Source organism: Nothoprocta perdicaria, unplaced genomic scaffold (assembly GCF_003342845.1).
Source record: "Nothoprocta perdicaria isolate Ctin4 unplaced genomic scaffold, notPer1 scaffold_73, whole genome shotgun sequence".
Taxonomy (NCBI): domain Eukaryota; kingdom Metazoa; phylum Chordata; class Aves; order Tinamiformes; family Tinamidae; genus Nothoprocta; species Nothoprocta perdicaria.
In genome coordinates this window covers 2431492-2448268 of record NW_020456010.1, presented here as the reverse complement: position 1 = coordinate 2448268, position 16777 = coordinate 2431492, and the positions used below count along the sequence as shown (strand labels likewise).

The 16777-nt window shown below is 49.6% G+C and overlaps 1 protein-coding gene across 1 annotated transcript in view; it reads left to right on the top strand.

Annotated features, from left to right (window-relative positions):
* Window positions 1-10: 10 nt before the first annotated feature.
* Window positions 11-16777, top strand: part of XPO5 (exportin 5) — a 28971-nt gene continuing 12204 nt past the window's right edge. The window contains exons 1-20 of the mRNA XM_026051223.1: window positions 11-115; window positions 568-689; window positions 1496-1568; window positions 2213-2350; window positions 2632-2814; window positions 4722-4748; window positions 5059-5244; window positions 5976-6052; window positions 6476-6575; window positions 7544-7627; window positions 8128-8253; window positions 8495-8585; window positions 10288-10416; window positions 11266-11381; window positions 12293-12448; window positions 12843-12884; window positions 13523-13630; window positions 14787-14986; window positions 15600-15699; window positions 16596-16777. Coding sequence (XP_025907008.1) covers window positions 11-115; window positions 568-689; window positions 1496-1568; window positions 2213-2350; window positions 2632-2814; window positions 4722-4748; window positions 5059-5244; window positions 5976-6052; window positions 6476-6575; window positions 7544-7627; window positions 8128-8253; window positions 8495-8585; window positions 10288-10416; window positions 11266-11381; window positions 12293-12448; window positions 12843-12884; window positions 13523-13630; window positions 14787-14986; window positions 15600-15699; window positions 16596-16777 — 2345 coding nt within the window. The remainder of the gene's footprint in view (window positions 116-567; window positions 690-1495; window positions 1569-2212; window positions 2351-2631; window positions 2815-4721; window positions 4749-5058; window positions 5245-5975; window positions 6053-6475; window positions 6576-7543; window positions 7628-8127; window positions 8254-8494; window positions 8586-10287; window positions 10417-11265; window positions 11382-12292; window positions 12449-12842; window positions 12885-13522; window positions 13631-14786; window positions 14987-15599; window positions 15700-16595) is intronic.

Genomic DNA, 16777 nt, shown 5'->3' with positions numbered 1-16777 from the left:
GGTGGCCGCCATGTCCGCCGAGCAGGTGAGCAGCCTGTGCGAGCAGCTCGTGAAGGCGGTGACGGTGATCATGGACCCGGCCTCCACGCAGCGCTACCGCCTGGAGGCGCTCAAGGTACTGGCCGCGAGCGGGTGCCCCGTCCGGGGCCCGCCCCGCGCCCCGGGGCGCTGCGGGGGCGGAGGGCGGGCGGGGGGCCTCCCTGCGCTCCCCCCTCTATTCCCGCTTCCCCAGGTTTCCTCTCCCCCCGCTTTCCCTGGGGAGTCGGGTGTGGGGGGGTGTACTCCTCCTCCCCCCCTCACCTGCCTTGGAGGGGCTCCTTTCCCCCTGTCCATTTCCCTGGATTTCCCCACCCTTCCCTCACCCCTCGCACTTCTGGAGGGCCCCTTCCCGTCTCCTCCCCCTGCTCGGGGTCCCTCCCCCGCCCCGTTCCTGCAGGGGTCCTTTCCTTTCCGTCCCCCCATCTCTCCGGACCTCCCACCCTTCCCTGTGCGCTCCCTCCCTCGCCGTTATCCCCCCAGCGCTGCCCTCCCGCTCTCACGCTGCCCGCCGGCTCCTTCCGTCCCCAGTTCTGCGAGGAGTTCAAGGAGAAGTGCCCCATCTGCGTGCCCTGCGGGCTCAAGCTGGCCGAGAAGACACAGTCGGCCATCGTGCGGCACTTCGGCCTCCAGATCCTGGAGCACGTGGTCAAGYAAGGGAGCTCCATCCCGGAGCTGCGGTCAAGTAAGGGAGCTCCATCCCGGAGCTGCGGTCAAGCAAGGGAGCTCCATCCCGGAGCTGCGGTCAAGCAAGGGAGCTCCATCCCGGAGCTGCGGTCAAGCAAGGGAGCTCCATCCCGGAGCTGCGGTCAAGCAAGGGAGCTCCATCCCGGAGCTGCGGTCAAGCAAGGGAGCTCCATCCCGGAGCTGCGGTCAAGCAAGGGAGCTCCATCCCGGAGCTGCGGTCAAGCAAGGGAGCTCCACGCCAGCCGTCGCCTCCTGGCGCGGGCACAGAGCCTGCTCTGCTGCAGGTGCCAGGTGCTGCCCTGCTCGGTGTTTGTTTTCTCCTCCGTAAAACAAGGAGTGGAGAAAACAGCCTTCGGGAGGTATGCATAGGCTAAGTCAGAGCTCTAAGACACACTAATGTTGCAGAATGTAAGTAGGTGCAAAGGGTCRGTCTTTGCAGGGATCCCTGTCATTAGGCTCACATTAACCAGTAGTGCTCGTGTTAGTTAAGTTCTGGGATTGCTCTTTGACTACTGCAGACCTGACGCTCTGTGGTTTTGCTGCCACTTTTCACGCCTGTTGRCCTCAGCAACGCCCACCCATTTGCTAGAAGTAATTTTAACTCAATGTTTTCATTAAGAGAGGTTGAACACTGGCAGCACTTGGAGTTGTAGAATGTTGTCCTCTATAATTTAGGTAAAGAAGTGAAAGTTCATTGAGAATCGAGTAGAGATCTTTGTAAGTGTTTTGATTTGTTGTTGTGTCTTATATATTTCTTTATTTTACTGGACAGGTTCCGCTGGAACAACATGCCTCGCCTGGAGAAGGTTTACCTAAAGAATAACGTCATGAGCCTCATCTCCAGTGTGAGTACCTTCTTCTCCTGCACTGTCCTCTAAGGAATTATTCTCTTGGGGATGGAAATTGGGAGTGAAAATGGAAGGGAAAAAAAAGAAGAGAGAGAGGAAATCCCTTCTAATGAGTTACCAGAGAGGGCCTGAGTTCAGTCTGTGTTTCTTTACCTTCTTACAGTGTGGCCTAGACTGTTCCACCACATTTATGTGTGTCTTATTCAGCTTGTGTGCAGGATAGCCTTGCCACCTCAAATGGCAAGGAATTGGGAGGCTTTCATGAGATGTTTAAGCTGCTTCTGTTTTTCTTAGAAGGATGTTCAGTAACGTGAACACTCTGGTCCTTTGYAAGGATGCTAAAGACCTTTATATGATATAGATGAAATTGCTCTCAGGACCAAGTGACCGTCCTTTCAGGAAAATCCTCTTGATGCCCACAATTCACTAGCTGTGGCCATATGGGAGGATGGGAGTGCCCTTCAAGGTAGCTGGGATCAAGAGCTGCTTGTGATGACAGATTGGGCTTTGTTTGGGTTTTGATGCGTTGTTTGTTTTTCTTCCCTTTGAAGCCATCCAGAATATTTTGAGCCACTCTGCCTCCCGTCTCAGAAAGATGAATGCCGTGGGTTTTGCTGCTGACATAACTCTGTCTCTCACAGGGCACTCAAAGCATCCTAGAGGAGGAAAGTCACATTAAGGATGTTCTGTCTCGCATTGTGGTGGAGATGATCAAGCGTGAGTGGCCGCAGCACTGGCCTGATATGCTGATGGAACTGGATACCCTCTCCAAGCAAGGGGTAGGAAACAAACCTGTCTGTGCTCTTCCACTGGCCATGGGGTAGCTTTTGGTCTTCTGCCATCCTGAAGAAAGCCTAGGTCATTTTTGAGCAAGGTAGGCTCAAATATTCCTGTAGGAGACTACGAGATGGTTTCAGCTGTGGTAGACCTTCTGTCTGTTTCCACAAGCAATTGCTTGTGTTTTCATAAAAGTTCTCTCTCTTGTCACCTCTCAGCTGGTCTCTTAAGGTTTTAATGTTTCAGCTGGGCTCACGGAGTGTGTTTCCTTTTGCRACGTCAGGAAACGCAGACAGAGCTGGTGATGTTCATCCTGCTGCGCTTGGCGGAGGACGTGGTGACTTTTCAAACGCTGCCTACCCAGCGGCGACGAGATATCCAGCAAACACTCACCCAGAACATGGAGAAGATCTTCAACTTCCTCCTTACTGCCTTGCAGCAGAATGTCAACAAATACAGGCGCATGGTAAGAGGCTCCTTTCCTTGGGTTCAGTCAGTGCTGGAGGCTTTTAGGAGCTTGAGAATCCTCTAGGAAACCTGTGCTGGAAATTGTCTGAAATCTGTGACTGTATCTGCTGTGACCTAGGAAGCCTGTGCTGATCAGAAAATATGAGTGCCCAAGGTGACAGGAGKGACACTGATAGTTTGGCTTGTGTAAATCTCTTGAGTGAATGTGTGCATTGTGCTTGCTGGGCAGTTCATCCGGCCRGCACGTGGGGGTACAGCTGAGCAAGTGTGAAGTTGTGGCTGTAACAGAAACAGGTAGATTCAAGGTAGCTTTGGCAACAGTGTTGGTAAAGAGATTTCATCCTGGGCAGTTATTTCCACCATCCTTTGCTGCAGTTACCTACTCACGTTGATGCACCAAGATGTGTGTGTTTCTGGTGTCTCGTGTCTCAGCATTGTTTCTGGGTCTGTCTAGAACTCAGGTAAGGCACAAGGCAAGAGCCTTCCTCTGCACGTATTGACAAGAAGAGGGTTTCCTAAAGCAGCCCCTTCTTTCCTGAATTCTTACTTGGTGTTAGAGGCATTCTAGTTGGCCAAGATAGAAGGTGAAGGCAGATCTCTACTCCAGGCTGTTCTCATGAGGAGTTAGATCAGAGAAAGTGAAGCATATAGCAAAAACCAGGCTAGTAGTAGTTGCATATGTGTACTTCTCTTTTTTTTTGTTTTTGTTTTTGTTTTGTTTTGTTTTTTCTTTTTTTGGAGCTGCACTAAAGGTGAAGCTGGGAGGCAATGGAAGAGTCTGTCCCTCGCTGATTTCTCGCTGCTTTCCTGCTGCACTAACAGACTGAACAAATCCTGCTGTAGAGCAGGCAGTTCATGGTGGTGGGTGGGGAACCCTGGTGCGTTCTGTAGTCTGGCTGAAATGCATTTCCAGGGAAGGTTTGAATTGCAGTGCTTGAGGCTCTGAAGTGTGGCTGCTTCTGCTAACGGTGGAATCTTTCTGATTGGCAAGGTTGGAGCACCCCAGGAACAAGAAGCCCTCACCACTCCACAGGTTAGCAGATCTTTGGGATGTTCGTGAACCCTCATGCAGGGTAAATCGTGAGGGTTGGGTGTTCAGTTGCAGGTCTGTACACTGGCACTGCTGGAGGCCACGTGCAGCTCCCCAAGACCATCATCTGTGGTTAAGAATGCAGTTCTGCTCCCATGGCTCGGTGTTAAATGGTCCAGGCGCAGAGTGACTTAAATTCACTGCCCAGAATATGTTGGTGGACAGAGCTTCCAAACCAAGCCCTTGCAGCAGGAAGATGCACTTGTGGTGTCTTTGAATGTGAGGCGCTGATGGAACCTGAGCGTCCGTGGCAGCCACACTGCCTTTGCAGCACTTAGGGAAAAGCTGGCTCAAGCAGCACGGTGCTGCAGCTGGGTCTTTGGGGCTGCAAGGCAGGCCCTAAGCTCTTGCCCCAGCTTTCACCTGCTGCCTTCCTGACCGTGGACCCAATCATTACCATTCCACACATCACTCTCACGGAGCAGAARCCACCTGCATCTTTCGGAGACTAGTTCTTCAATGTAGGATGCTCTGAAAAGATAAAAGCATCTCCCCTGGAAGTTTCCAGGAAGCAATGAGGTGCCTCTCCTTCTTGTGCCCTGTGCCTCCCCTGGTGCCTGCCTTGTCATCTTTTGGATGAAAAGGAAATTGTGGCCAACCTTAATATTGAAAGTTTGGTTGTCTTATGTGCCGTGGGGCTGTGGAGGTGGCTGTGCTGGCTGCAATGATGTCCTGAGCTGCAGGCAACGTTGCAGCCTCTTTCACCAGGGAACTGCTCCGTGAAGCTGCTTTCTCGAGCGCAGGCCCGTGCAGCGGTGGGTGGTGGCAGTGGCTGCTGTAGCTGCTCACCTGCCCTCTCTTATTTTCTTTTCCAGAAGGCTGATCTGGATCAGGAGCCGAAGGTGAGTGCAGCTGTGTAAGGGTCAGTGCTGTAGCCACTCGTAAGGTTGGTCCGAAATGCTCTTCTGCCAGACTGCRGGGTCTGCTCCTGGCTTGTCCACCTGCCCATAGTATAAATTCTTCTGGTGACATGAGAGGTGCATGAGAGGAGGAATGCCCAGTCCTTGCCCCTTAGCGTGAGGACATGCACCCTTTTGCTGACTCCTCTGTCTCTCAGGGCACCTCTGATGTTGCCCCATGGGGAATGGGCAGCTTTAGGGGGAAGTGGATGTTTTCCTTGGCTCTGACCTCTTGGTTCCGCTCTGTTTTCAGGCCCAGGCCAATTGCCGTGTGGGGATTGCAGCACTCAACACCTTGGCTGGCTACATTGACTGGGTGGCCCTGAGCCACATCACAGCAGACAACTGCAAGCTCCTTGAGATGTTGTGTCTGCTCCTGAATGAACCTGAGCTCCAAGTAGGAGCAGCTGAGTGTCTCCTGATTGCTGTCAGCAGAAAAGTGAGTTTTCTTCTTGCCTCTTTGGCATCCTGCCCCCCGCCCCACACACACACACTTCTTTTCCCCACTCCTTCTCTCCTCTGTATTTCTTCAGGTTAAGCAAGGGTGTCTTTGTGCATTTATTTAAGGAAATAAAGCTCTTATTTTTGGCTGCTCAGGTTAATGGCTTTTAGAGTGAGTGTCACACCGGTACAATACATAGAGTAGCTGCTGGAACCCTCTTTAGCATCTGTGCCTGCCTCTCTTCACAGCTTTGAAATTGGGGATCCCCACTGATTTGTTCTCCTCCTTGGTGCTTTCTATGACTGGAGAAGGATGCAAAATATTGTCACCTAGCTGTGTCACCTTTCAGTTTAGTGCCTCAAGCAGTGATAACAGGACRTAAAAGGTGCTGTGATCCTCTGTGTTTACAAGAGCCTTAATGTCTAGGCTGACTGTTCATCAGCTGCCTTTAAATAACGAGCCAGTCTGCAGCGGAGAAAAGTGTGATGCAGTGAAGAACTCATGTGTGAGGATGTTTTTCAGCCTGAAGCCCCTGTGGTGTTAGGAGCTGGAGAAAATGCTTGAAATCAAGAATGCATTAGATATTTTTTAGTCGTGCTTTTTACTGAGGTCACCAGTGGAAAGAAACCCCATCCCTGGATGGAAGAACACCTAGAAATTTTCCGTCTCCACTTGCAAATGGGAAGAAACAGTCATGTTCTGAGATGTTTATCTTACTTCATGCGTAGGGGAAGCTGGAGGATCGGAAGCCCCTGATGGTCCTGTTTGGAGACGTTGCCATGCACTACATTCTCTCCGCTGCCCAGTGAGTACCATCCTGCTGCTCTTAATTTCCCACAAAACTGCCTACAAACAGCCTTCCATTTGTAACCTTGCTGCTCAACTACGAGAAGCTGGGATTAGATTAGGAAAGAACAAAACCACTCTTTTTGTAAAACCTGAAAATCTGCATTTTTGCTGAATTCTCTAATTGAAGAACAAAGTGGTGCGAGTATCTCGGCTTCCCCAGCTCTCTCTTTTGGCCACCACCTGGTCAGGAGGGGCTTTGAGAGAGAGCCAAATCTAGAAAGTTTAGACTTTAATTAAACTATTGTGTCATTAGTAGGAAATTCCACTGAGATAAAATTAAATYATTCCAGTGCTCTTTTTCTCTACAAGATAGCAGCGTGCCCATCTCTCACAGCCTGTGTAACTGCCRCCCTGTATTTCCCACTCTCCTCATTCCCAGGACAGCAGATGGGGAGGGCCTGGTGGAGAAGCACTACGTTTTCTTGAAGCGACTTTGCCAAGTGTTGTGTGCGCTGGGCAGCCAGCTCTGYGCGCTGCTGGTAAGTGTCTGCTAATTCTAGCACTAAGTACTAATTCCAGCAGCAGTCCTGGCAAGGCTGGGCTTGAGGCCTGGGAATGAGGCAATCCTCTTCTAAGTGTGGTTGGCTGCAGAGCCMTAGGGTTCTCTCCACACATTTGGAAGAGGCAGAAATTGGTTTGCTTGGTGCTGGGGTGACTGCATCCTGACAGGTCTTAGGAATGTAGAATGGAGGGGACAACGCCTCATTCCAGGCCTGTGCTGTCACCAAGAGTCATCTTGGGATACCTTTGTGAAATGATGCAACATTACTGAAAATGGTTTAGCTTTGTTGCTGTCTCTCCTGCTGCAGGAGAGCTACTTAACAAAATTGCTCCTGTGTTGGAAGCCTTTTAAATTTCCACACTAGATACACTCAAAAGAGCCTCCCTGTTTGTTCTTCTGTCAAGCCRTGAGAAAACTTCTTGTCTTCCTGCTGTTCCTCCTTCTCTGCCCTTTGTGTGGGTGCTGAGAGGCAGGTGCTCAGTGGTGATGGGAGCGCTGTGCTGCCACCAAGGGCCCTTCCCTCTCTGCCCACCTCGGCACACGCAAGGGAGGCAGGCTCCTGGAGAGGGGCTGGCTGTGGGGAGGCCGAGGCAGCTGGGCTATGGGAAGTGGTAGGGCAGAGTAAGGCCTCACAGAAACAAAAAGGAGCCTTTGGGGCTTGGGGCGAGGGAGGGGGCAGATGCCGCGGTAATCCTAGCGAGAATGGACAGCAAACAGGAGGGGTAGTTACTTCCAGCAATGGTGACTTTGTTCTCTGTAATGAAGTAATGAGTTGGGATCTAATGAAGTAATGAGTTGGGATCTGGGCATCTGTTCTGCTGTGGTTTCTTCTCCCCTTCCTTGCAATCTCTGGTGCTGGATATAGCACCTGCTTTGCTTGGAGACCTACCACCTGTGACCTGGTGTGACGTGAGGTTAGTCTGAAATTGTTTGTCTTCCCAACAGGGCTCAGATTCTGAGGTGGAAACACCAGCCAACTTTGGAAAATACCTCGACTCATTTTTAGCCTTCACAACCCATCCCAGCCAGGTATGTGAAGGACTGAAAGATTTTAATGTAGCGTGTGCATCTGTATTTGAATGCATGAATGCAATTTCTATGCAAACATATGCACACATACATGTATATGTGTATATAYAAAGTATACCTGTATACTTTATGTGTATATATAAAGACTGCAGAACTTCAGGTGCTGTGTATTTGACAGCTCGGTGGGCTTTGCAGTCCCTCCCTTTCAGCTGAAGATAGGAAACACAAAGCGTTTTCTCCTGCTCCGCTGTCCCATGAGGGAATGGTGGCTGGCACAGAGGTGCTGAGCAGCATTTGCAGGATTGCAAATGCCTGAGCATTTATTTAGAGAGATCTTTGTCTTCATGGAAGCTTGGGTTGAGCCTGCAGCGTGCCTTGCCCTCAACAGACTAATCAGTGTAATTTACTGTTGCTTTCTGATTGCAATGCTTAAATGTCAGCAGTTGCAATCCCAGCTGCAAACCTCCTGTGACTCCTCCTTGGCTCCCTCTGCCCCGCAGTTCCTGCGCTCCTCCACGCAGATCACCTGGGGAGCCCTCTTTCGGCACGACGTTCTCTCTCGGGACCCCTTGTTGCTGGCGACGATTCCCAAGTATCTTCGTGCCTCCATGACCAACTTAGTGAAGGTAGGTGGGAACCGTGGCCACGGCAGTGTCGAGAGCACGGCCTGCTCTTGGGCACGGCCTGCAAAGCATGGGGGGGAAACTGAAATTGTAGTTCTGTGGCTGCCAGAGACACAGTCTGCAGGCTGYAGAGCAACAGCGCTGATCTCAGTGTTTTGCTGCCTTTAGTCTTGGTCTCCTGGAAGCTGGAGTTAGCTGTGCTGGCTGCTTCTCTTCCTCTTGACCTTCTCCTGTCTGTCTCCAGGTGGGCTTTCCCTCCAAGTCGGATAGCCCCAGCTGTGAGTACTCTCGCTTCGATTTTGACAGCGATGAGGACTTCAATGCCTTCTTCAACTGTAAGTTGCCCTTGCCCCYGTGTGGATGCTGTTTTCTCTGTGTTTTCTCTTCTTTTCAGTTGCTGAGTTTGGAGCCTACCAGGTTGACTTGGCAGCTGCCAGTCCTATTTTGACTCTTACAGCCTGGGTCTTGGAGTTTGGGGGATTTTGAGATATTTCCTGAGTCAGCTCAGGTTCTTCTTTGGTATCACTTTKCCGTCCAGGTGGATGGGCAAGGAGCCCTCACTACTAGTATCAAAAAAAATGGTTTCTTGGCTGCCTGGAGGCAGTAGCCTCCCTAGACGAGGCTAGAGGAGGTCTGTTGTATGACTAGGAAGAAGGCAGCTTACACRAGTTGTAAAGTGTCACTGCTGAAATGTAAATGTTTTCATCCTGCTGAGTAGCTTCTGCTACTTCCAATAGTTGGTGTTGATCAACTGAAAATAGCTGACCTTAATCATTATCTTAAATCAGCAGACAGGGTGCCCTTTTCTAATGTTATTTTTTGTGTTTTACTTCTGGAAAATGAGATAGGTTCTCATTGGCGGCTGTAGTCTGGTGTTTACTTGGTAGCTGAGCAAATACACTGTACACTTCATTGAATTATATATTGAGCTATAATCACATAGAATCACAGAATGATTGAGGTTGGAAGGGACCTCTAGAACCCCCCTGCTCCAGCAGGGACACCCAGAGCACGGGGCACAGGGTGACATCCAGGTGGGTTKGGAAGATCTCCAGAGAAGGAGACTCCACAGCCTCTCTGGGCAGCCTGTGCCAGGGCTCTGTCACCCTCAGAGTATAATAAACTACTTTAAAAGCTTAATATTTACATTTATGTAAATATTTAAACATAAATGTAAAATTTATGTTTGAAAATGAGTGTAGCATTTTGTATTATTAAGTTAGTTAGGTTTTATTTATGATATTAAATCTACTTGAGTGGAACTCAAAAGGCAGTTAAATGCACAAAGCCAGAATTGGGTTTTGGGAGCTAAATGATGTTGAAGGTGTTACGTACATAAAAAGATAAAACTGTTTGGAAATACAAAATGAATTTATTTGATAAGCATCTTTTTTAAGCAATATAAGTTTTGCTTGTAGCCAGTAGAGCTGATTCTTTTGTGTGGTCTTGTGCTGGAAGATTTGGAAGCAACTAAATTCCTGTTCTTGTCCTTTACTTTCGTTCATAGCTTTGAGAATGAAAACAAGACTTACTGGTTTTGATTGCTGGTTGGTGGTTAGGTGGTTGGTTGGTGGTTGTTTTTCCCCAAGGTACCTTTAGCTTTTCATTCTAGAACCTGCCAGTGATCTGTATTAAGTTAAATAATCTGGGGAGGAGCTGTTTAGTGAAAAGCAGTGAGGGTTTTCTGATGTTGATTAAGTATCTCAGCATTTCATGGTGCTTTGTAAGCAGCAAATATGTACATATTGAAGAATTTAAAAATGAAAAATAGATGCTCAATTACAGCAAATCTGTGTTAAGGATAGTTTTTTTCATAATTGTGATTACACTTTAATTGTGTTTATGTTAATTCATCATTTTAAAATCCATTTATATCTCTTCAAAAAAAAATGTCCACCCCATTTACGTATGTCTGGGCTTACAACACACCTATTGCCAGAGCAACAATCCAGAGCATTCCCAGGCCTGGAAAGCAGCGCGGTGAGTTCTGGGGAGGGAGCGTTTGCGGCGTCAGCCTGTGTCCCGTTCCCCCTGCAGCTTTCCGAGCGCAGCAAGGGGAGGTGATGCGGATGGCCTGTCGCCTGGACCCCCGCACCGGCTTCCAGATGGCAGGCGAGTGGCTCAAGTACCAGCTCGCGCTTCCCTTCGATGCCGGAGCCATGAACTGTAAGTCACCTGAGCAGAGAGAGGRAAAAAAWAWAWATATATATATRTMTGTATATGTATATTTGCATAATATACATATTTGCATGCACACACATTTATATATATGCACACRCACATGGAATTTAGCGTTCTTTTTAAGCCAAGTAAAATCTTCATTGCCTTTTTCCCAGATCACACTCTTTGATAGGGAAGCAGGAATCTTTATTAGGTTTCAAGATCTTTGCAAATTTAAAACAAAAAAAAAAAAAAGAGAGAAGGAAAAGAAAAATCCTAAAGCCCCAGAATTAACCCCTTGTAACCCTTTGTAGCCTCCTTCCACTGCTGTGGAGTGGAAGCTGCTGTAGAGCCTCAGCTAGCRGGGAACCTCTTCCTCTCTCCAGAATCTCTTTGCAGAGCAGATGCATTACTATAATTYCGACCTTAACATGACTGAAGCCGATTGATTATTTCTTCTCAAGGGGAGTTCAGCCTGACTGGCAAACCTTTCCATCAGTCACCTTGCTTTCCTCCCCTGAAGGCCACTTAGTTCCCCAGGAAGCCTCAGTGAGTGCTGTGCTGTCCTGCCTGCAGTGCTGAGCCTGGGCTTGTGGCCTCTCCTTTTCCTTTTGCCTCTRTGGTTTGGTGGTGCTGCAGCCTCCTGAGGATGAGCCTTGTGGCTCAGGACCCTTCACTTCAGAAGACAAATCACACTGGAGTGCCTTGCCTGCTTCCAGTGCATCCCTGCCAGGCACCCGCAGGGAGAAAGCRTGGCAGAATCCTCGAGCGCTGAAGCGTCGCGTTACGGGAGCCGACGGGGCTGCTGCCGGTGGGAGCAGCACGGTGAGAGCTCCCGTGTTCTCTTCCTTGCAGCCAAGTCGGGCGAAGGGCTCTGCTCCATCTTCTCTCCCTCCTTTGTTCAGTGGGATGCCATGACCTTCTTCTCGGAGAGCGTCATCAGCCAGATGTTTCGAACCCTGGATAAAGACGTACGTGCACCAAATGCTCTCGCCTGCTTCCCTGGCTTGTTCTGAGCTGGCGTGGGTGGTTTTCAGCTGTGTCGTCTTTGAAAATCTTGTAGTAAGCACTTAGCTCCATGCAAAACCCTGGCTTGTTGGGTGAGTGACTCTCGTGAGGAGCAGCGACGCTGCGGATGAGACCAGCCTCATGGTGGCTTCCTGTCAGATACGTCCTGATTCTAGCTGCTGCTCCCCAAAAAGTGACAGGAGGGCACAGAGGGGGCACTTGTACATAGGGCCCTGCTAGAGGAGAAGAGGGCAGCCGAGGTGAAATTTCCTGAGTTTTATTTTTATAATTGTACCTCAATTTCATTTTTCTTTTTTGTCTTCCTAATTGAATGAGAGAAACTCATGCTGMAGGAGCAGGAGGTCAGAAGATGAGATGCATTTTCTCTCTTCTGCTTGTTSAACAGTAGGCATTTTTTTTTCTGAACCTCCTGTAAGCTGGTGTTTACTGGATAAAGCTGCTAATGCACTTTAGTTCTGATTAATGTAAAATAAATATTTTAAGGGTTGATTTAGCTGATTGTGAAATCTTTTGGAGTGAAAAGGAGAATCAGGATGCAAAATGAGAGAGGAAAATTGTCCTTCCTAAAGATGYAAACAGTAGTAGGGACTTCACACTGGCATCTTTTAATCACGACAATGCTGCTCTCTTTTTTCTCTAGCAAGTGCATACAGCATGTAGGTAAACTGAGGTCTCCCCTGCTTTTCCTTCTGCTTTAAGAAAAACTGCCTGCAACTGAGAGGGTCTGTTATCACAGCGGCAGCTCCTTGCCCCRGCTCTGGGAGCCCTAGCATGTGTGTGGGGCAGGCTGACGTGCTGAGCCTTGCCTGCTTTTCCCTTTCCTCCTCCCTGTTGTTTCCCCGGTGTCCTGCAGGCAATCCCAGTGAATGATGGCATAGACCTGCTGCAGCAAGTCCTCAGTTATGAAACCAAGGATCCCCTCATCCTCTCCTGCGTGCTCACCAACATCTCTGCCCTCTTCCCGTTCGTCACTTACCGCCCGGAATACCTGCAGCAAGTCCTTTCCAAGGTAGGCAGGCACCTGCACGCYCTGCTAAACTCAGGGGGGCTTTGAGTGGAGGAAGGCCCTTGTACCACACATGCTCTTGAGCTTCCTATGAAGCAAAGGCTGCTCCTTGCCCTAGAAACAGGAAAATTGAGATACTGCTTCTCCTTGAACGAGATTCAGTCAACATAAACATTATGGTTCCCAGTCCTAAATCATAATGCTAAGCTATGGCCAGTAAATACCCCATTTTATTTCACGGCCTCTTTGTGTTGATGATTCCTCTTTCAACTTAGTCAAGGTTTTTTCACCAATTTAAAGAAATTGCTCCTGTTTCTTGAACACRGCAAAATAAAAGCAAGTGCTAGATGTTAACAAGTGACATGTGGTTTTGGATTTTTCCTCCCTTTTCTCCCAGCTGTTTGCTTCAGTTACCTTTGAAGTTATAGAAGAAAGTAAGGTAGGTCTGAATTATTCTCTTAATATGCTGTAAGGGTTGGATCCAATTATATTCTGTTTTAAAGCTCATAGTCTGAAGACTCCACTGTAGCAAGCTTCTCATCTTTAGTCCTGCTCCTGGGAAGGGCAGGTCTAAAGACAGTTGCTCTSTTGTCTGTGGGCACGGCCTCATGTGCTTGGCTGTCAAGCTTGGAAAGCAGCAGGCACGTGTGTAAGGCCCATGTGCTTGGCAGCCAGCCCTGTGCTGGTCCTCCTGAGAGGTGCATTCGTTGGTAGCTGCTCCTACTGCTCTGTGCTTGGTTTTCCTGGTGGTAAAGGGCAGCTGTGACATTGCCAGCTGCTGTGGGGATGCCCAGAGTCTTGCTGTAGTTGGTAAGAGGCTGGATGGGTGGCTGGATAAGTGCCTAGGTGGCCGGCCCCCGGGCTGCTGGAGCCCAGCTCGCCTGCCCGTGGGCCTCGTGGGCTGGCTGCGCTGCCAGGGACCTGGCCCCTGCTGTGGCATTGCCAGGGGGCAGAGGGAGGCGTTGGAGCTGTTTCTCTGATCTGCACTCRGCGGTGCCAAAAAAACCTGCATGTGCTGGATTTGTGTCTGGAAGATCCTCTGCATTTGTCTGAACCTTTTGTTTTGTTGCATTGAAGTTTGCTATGTCTGTCCAGGCTCCTCGAACCCGAGCAGTGAAGAACGTGAGGAGACACGCGTGCTCCTCCATCATCAAGATGTGCCGGGATTACCCCCAGCTCGTCCTGGTAGGTGAATCCAGCTCCCTCCTCAGGAGCCTCGCTTCAGTTCCAGCTGTATTTGTGAGATTGCTGATTTCTTGGCTGTGGCCCTATTTCATTTCACGGAAATACTTTTGCTGCATAAATGGCAACAAAGTGATTTATTTCCCTCACTGGCAACCCCCCATGTTTGAGTTGTTTCCCTCCTGGGGATTTGAAATRAGTTAGATCCAAAGGAGAGAGGGAGGAGAGAGGCTGGGACAGTTTTAGGGGTACATTTGCTGAGTTTTGGTTTTGTCATTTGTAGCAGCTGATTCCTTAGCTGAAGATGTTAGCGATCACTGATCTGCAGACTTTCTTCTCTTCTTTAAAAGAATAAAGGAGAAGAAAGAGAATATTTGTCTCTGGATTAGCTTGAGGAAGTTAGAAAATACAGACATAAACTGTTTACTTTTAAAATCCACCAGGTAATGTTTTGTTTGATTTTTGCTGCACCAAATAGCTCTGAAGTCCTTTTTCTTTTTTGTGTTTCTGTTTGTATAGCCCCAGAGGTAGGGAAGCACATTGCTAGTTTAAACAAAGAAATTTTGTGAGGCTCTCAATTTGTGGCTACAGGTTAATCTGCAGATCGTAATAAAATAGAAGATGTTTTGAGAATGCTGATTAAGGTCATTTAGGGATTCCAGTCTSCATTTTTGCAGCAACTGCCAAGAACTAGTGGCTTTCTCTGTGTCCCATTCTCCTGCTCCCTGAAYCCCCCATCCTTCCTCCCAGGCAGCCATTCTCCCTGGAAGAGCTGAGGGCCCACAGCTGCCCCAAAGTATCTTCAGATGACTTTGCTGAAGGAAGTGATTCCTGAGGCTTGTACRGAGTTCTGGGAAAACAGGGTTGTGACTGGAGTGGGTAGGGAAGAAACTTGGCCACTGCTGTGGACGTGGTGGTAACCACGGGAGCGCTTATTGGGCCAGCTGTGAGTGGAGAGGGGGAAGACCCCCAAGTCTGGCACTTCAGAGACATGGGGGCAAGATACTTTGGGACAGTAAATGAAAGGACCAGAGCTATTTTGAGAGGTGACCCTGCTGTGACAGATATGACTGCCTAGAGAAGGGTACCCCGGCCTCCTGCAGAGACCCCCATCCACACCAAATACATGACACTGCCTTGCTTGGGTTGTTTTTTCCAGCCAAACTTTGATATGTTGTACAACCACGTGAAGCAGCTGCTCTCCAATGAGCTGCTTCTGACCCAGATGGAGAAATGTGCCCTTATGGAGGCCCTGGTCCTCATCAGCAACCAGTTCAAGGACTACGAGCGGCAGAAAGCTTTCCTGGAGGAGCTCATGGCCCCTGTTGCCAACTTATGGCTCTCCGCAGAGATGCAGAGGTATGGGGCACTGTGGAGGCGTGGGATGGACGTGTTGCAGAGGTGGCACCTGCCTCCATGGGGAGTACTGAGGGGTAGGGTAGGGTGTCTGGTGACCTGGGTGCTGGGCACTTGCTGCTTGCTTGTGTTAACAGCTCTCCTGTGCTTGAGAAGTTGCCTACTGAGTCTGAGAGCGGCATGTTGAGAATTGCTCCCTAAGAATTAGTGGAGGTGGTAGAGGGGCACTTCCCAGCATGTTCAAAGCGTTTGCCGAAAATGGGAGAAGAAAGACACCTCTGCACGTTTCCAGGGAGCTGAGCTGTCCTTCCTAAAAGCAGGTGGAGATGGCCCAGAGCTCCAGGCAGCAGCCCTGGGCAGCTGGGCACCCACAAGAGTGTTCTTAGGAGTATCRCCTGTACAAGGGATTCTGAGACTTTGGGTTCTCACAGCCTGAGAGACACGGAGGTGTTAGGAGAGTCCCAGATCTCTGCTGCTTTTCCTCAGATTTTTATGGCCAATGGGGAGTGCTGACCAGTGACTGTTCTGTTAAGAAGCCTATTGTCAGTGCAAGGCTCTGCTCAAAGCTCCTGGATGCAAACAGTAATCCCAAGCACTGTCTTTTTTCTCTCACCAGAGTCCTCTCGGATCCTGAAGCCTTTATCTCCTACGTGGGTGCAGATAACAAAATTTCTGATCCAACCTTGGAAGATGCTAGTGGCCTGAACCGTTCTAGAGTGAGTATCATTACTGAGAGAGGTTTAATACTTAGAGTGAGATAACTCATCCCCTTAGAGCCTTCGCTCGTGTGGTGGCTACACGCACAAGATCTTTCCAGATGATCCACTTTTTAAGGATGCAGATCAGTTTTTCCCACTGCAGAATGACAGGTCAGCCCCTGAGCTTCTGTGAGCACGCAGGCCGTGCCAGGGCAGGTGATGCAGCAGGGCGAAGGGCTCTGCTCCCCTCTGTTGGGGTGGCAGAGGTAGGATTGTGGGAATGAAGTGGTTAACCTGAATTTTGGGAATAGGTGATGTGAGCTGTGCTTCCTGAGCCAGGCAGCATGGAAAACGTTTTGCTGAGACTGCAGCATTGAATAGAATTAAAATGCATCCTAGGAGATTGCTGCTGTGTGAGCTGTTGCTGATGTGCCTTTACTTCAGGGACTGGCTGTAACTGGGTTGCAGTCTTCAGGTCTGTGGAAGACRCTGAAATAATTCAACAGAGCTCTGCTCTGAGGCCAGTGCAGTTTGACTGCTGTGAGGTGACAGATGTTCATATTCCTCCCAGCACAAGGAGATGAGGGAGTGATGACACTGGCACTTCCTTTTAGAGGGCAACCCTGCCCTCTAATTGAGTTGTTTGCACACTCCTGAGGCTTACACATTGATGCTCTGTCTAATAATGTGTTCTTAGGCTGTCCTGCCATGGCCGAGACTCCCTAAAAATGGTGGGCTGTGTCCTAACAGACTGCATCGTATTCTTGGCAACAAACCCCCCAGAGTGTGTCCCTGTGCCCCTGTTAGGTTCCGTGCCCGCTTTGCGCCAGGCGGCTGCCAGGTCTCTGTGGCGCGCGTTCGCGCGGGCGCCGCTGTGCTGAAGCCGCAGGTGAGGTGTCTCTTGCGTGTTGCAGATCAGCTTCTGCGTGTACACCATCCTGGGGGTGGTGAAGCGCGCCCGCTGGCCCGCCGCCGCCGAAGAGGCGAAAGCCGGAGGCTTCCTGGTCGGCTACATGCCCAGCGGCAGCCCCATCTACCGCAACCCGTGCACGGAGCAGGTCCTCAAGCTTCTTGACAACCTCCTTGCCCTCATAAG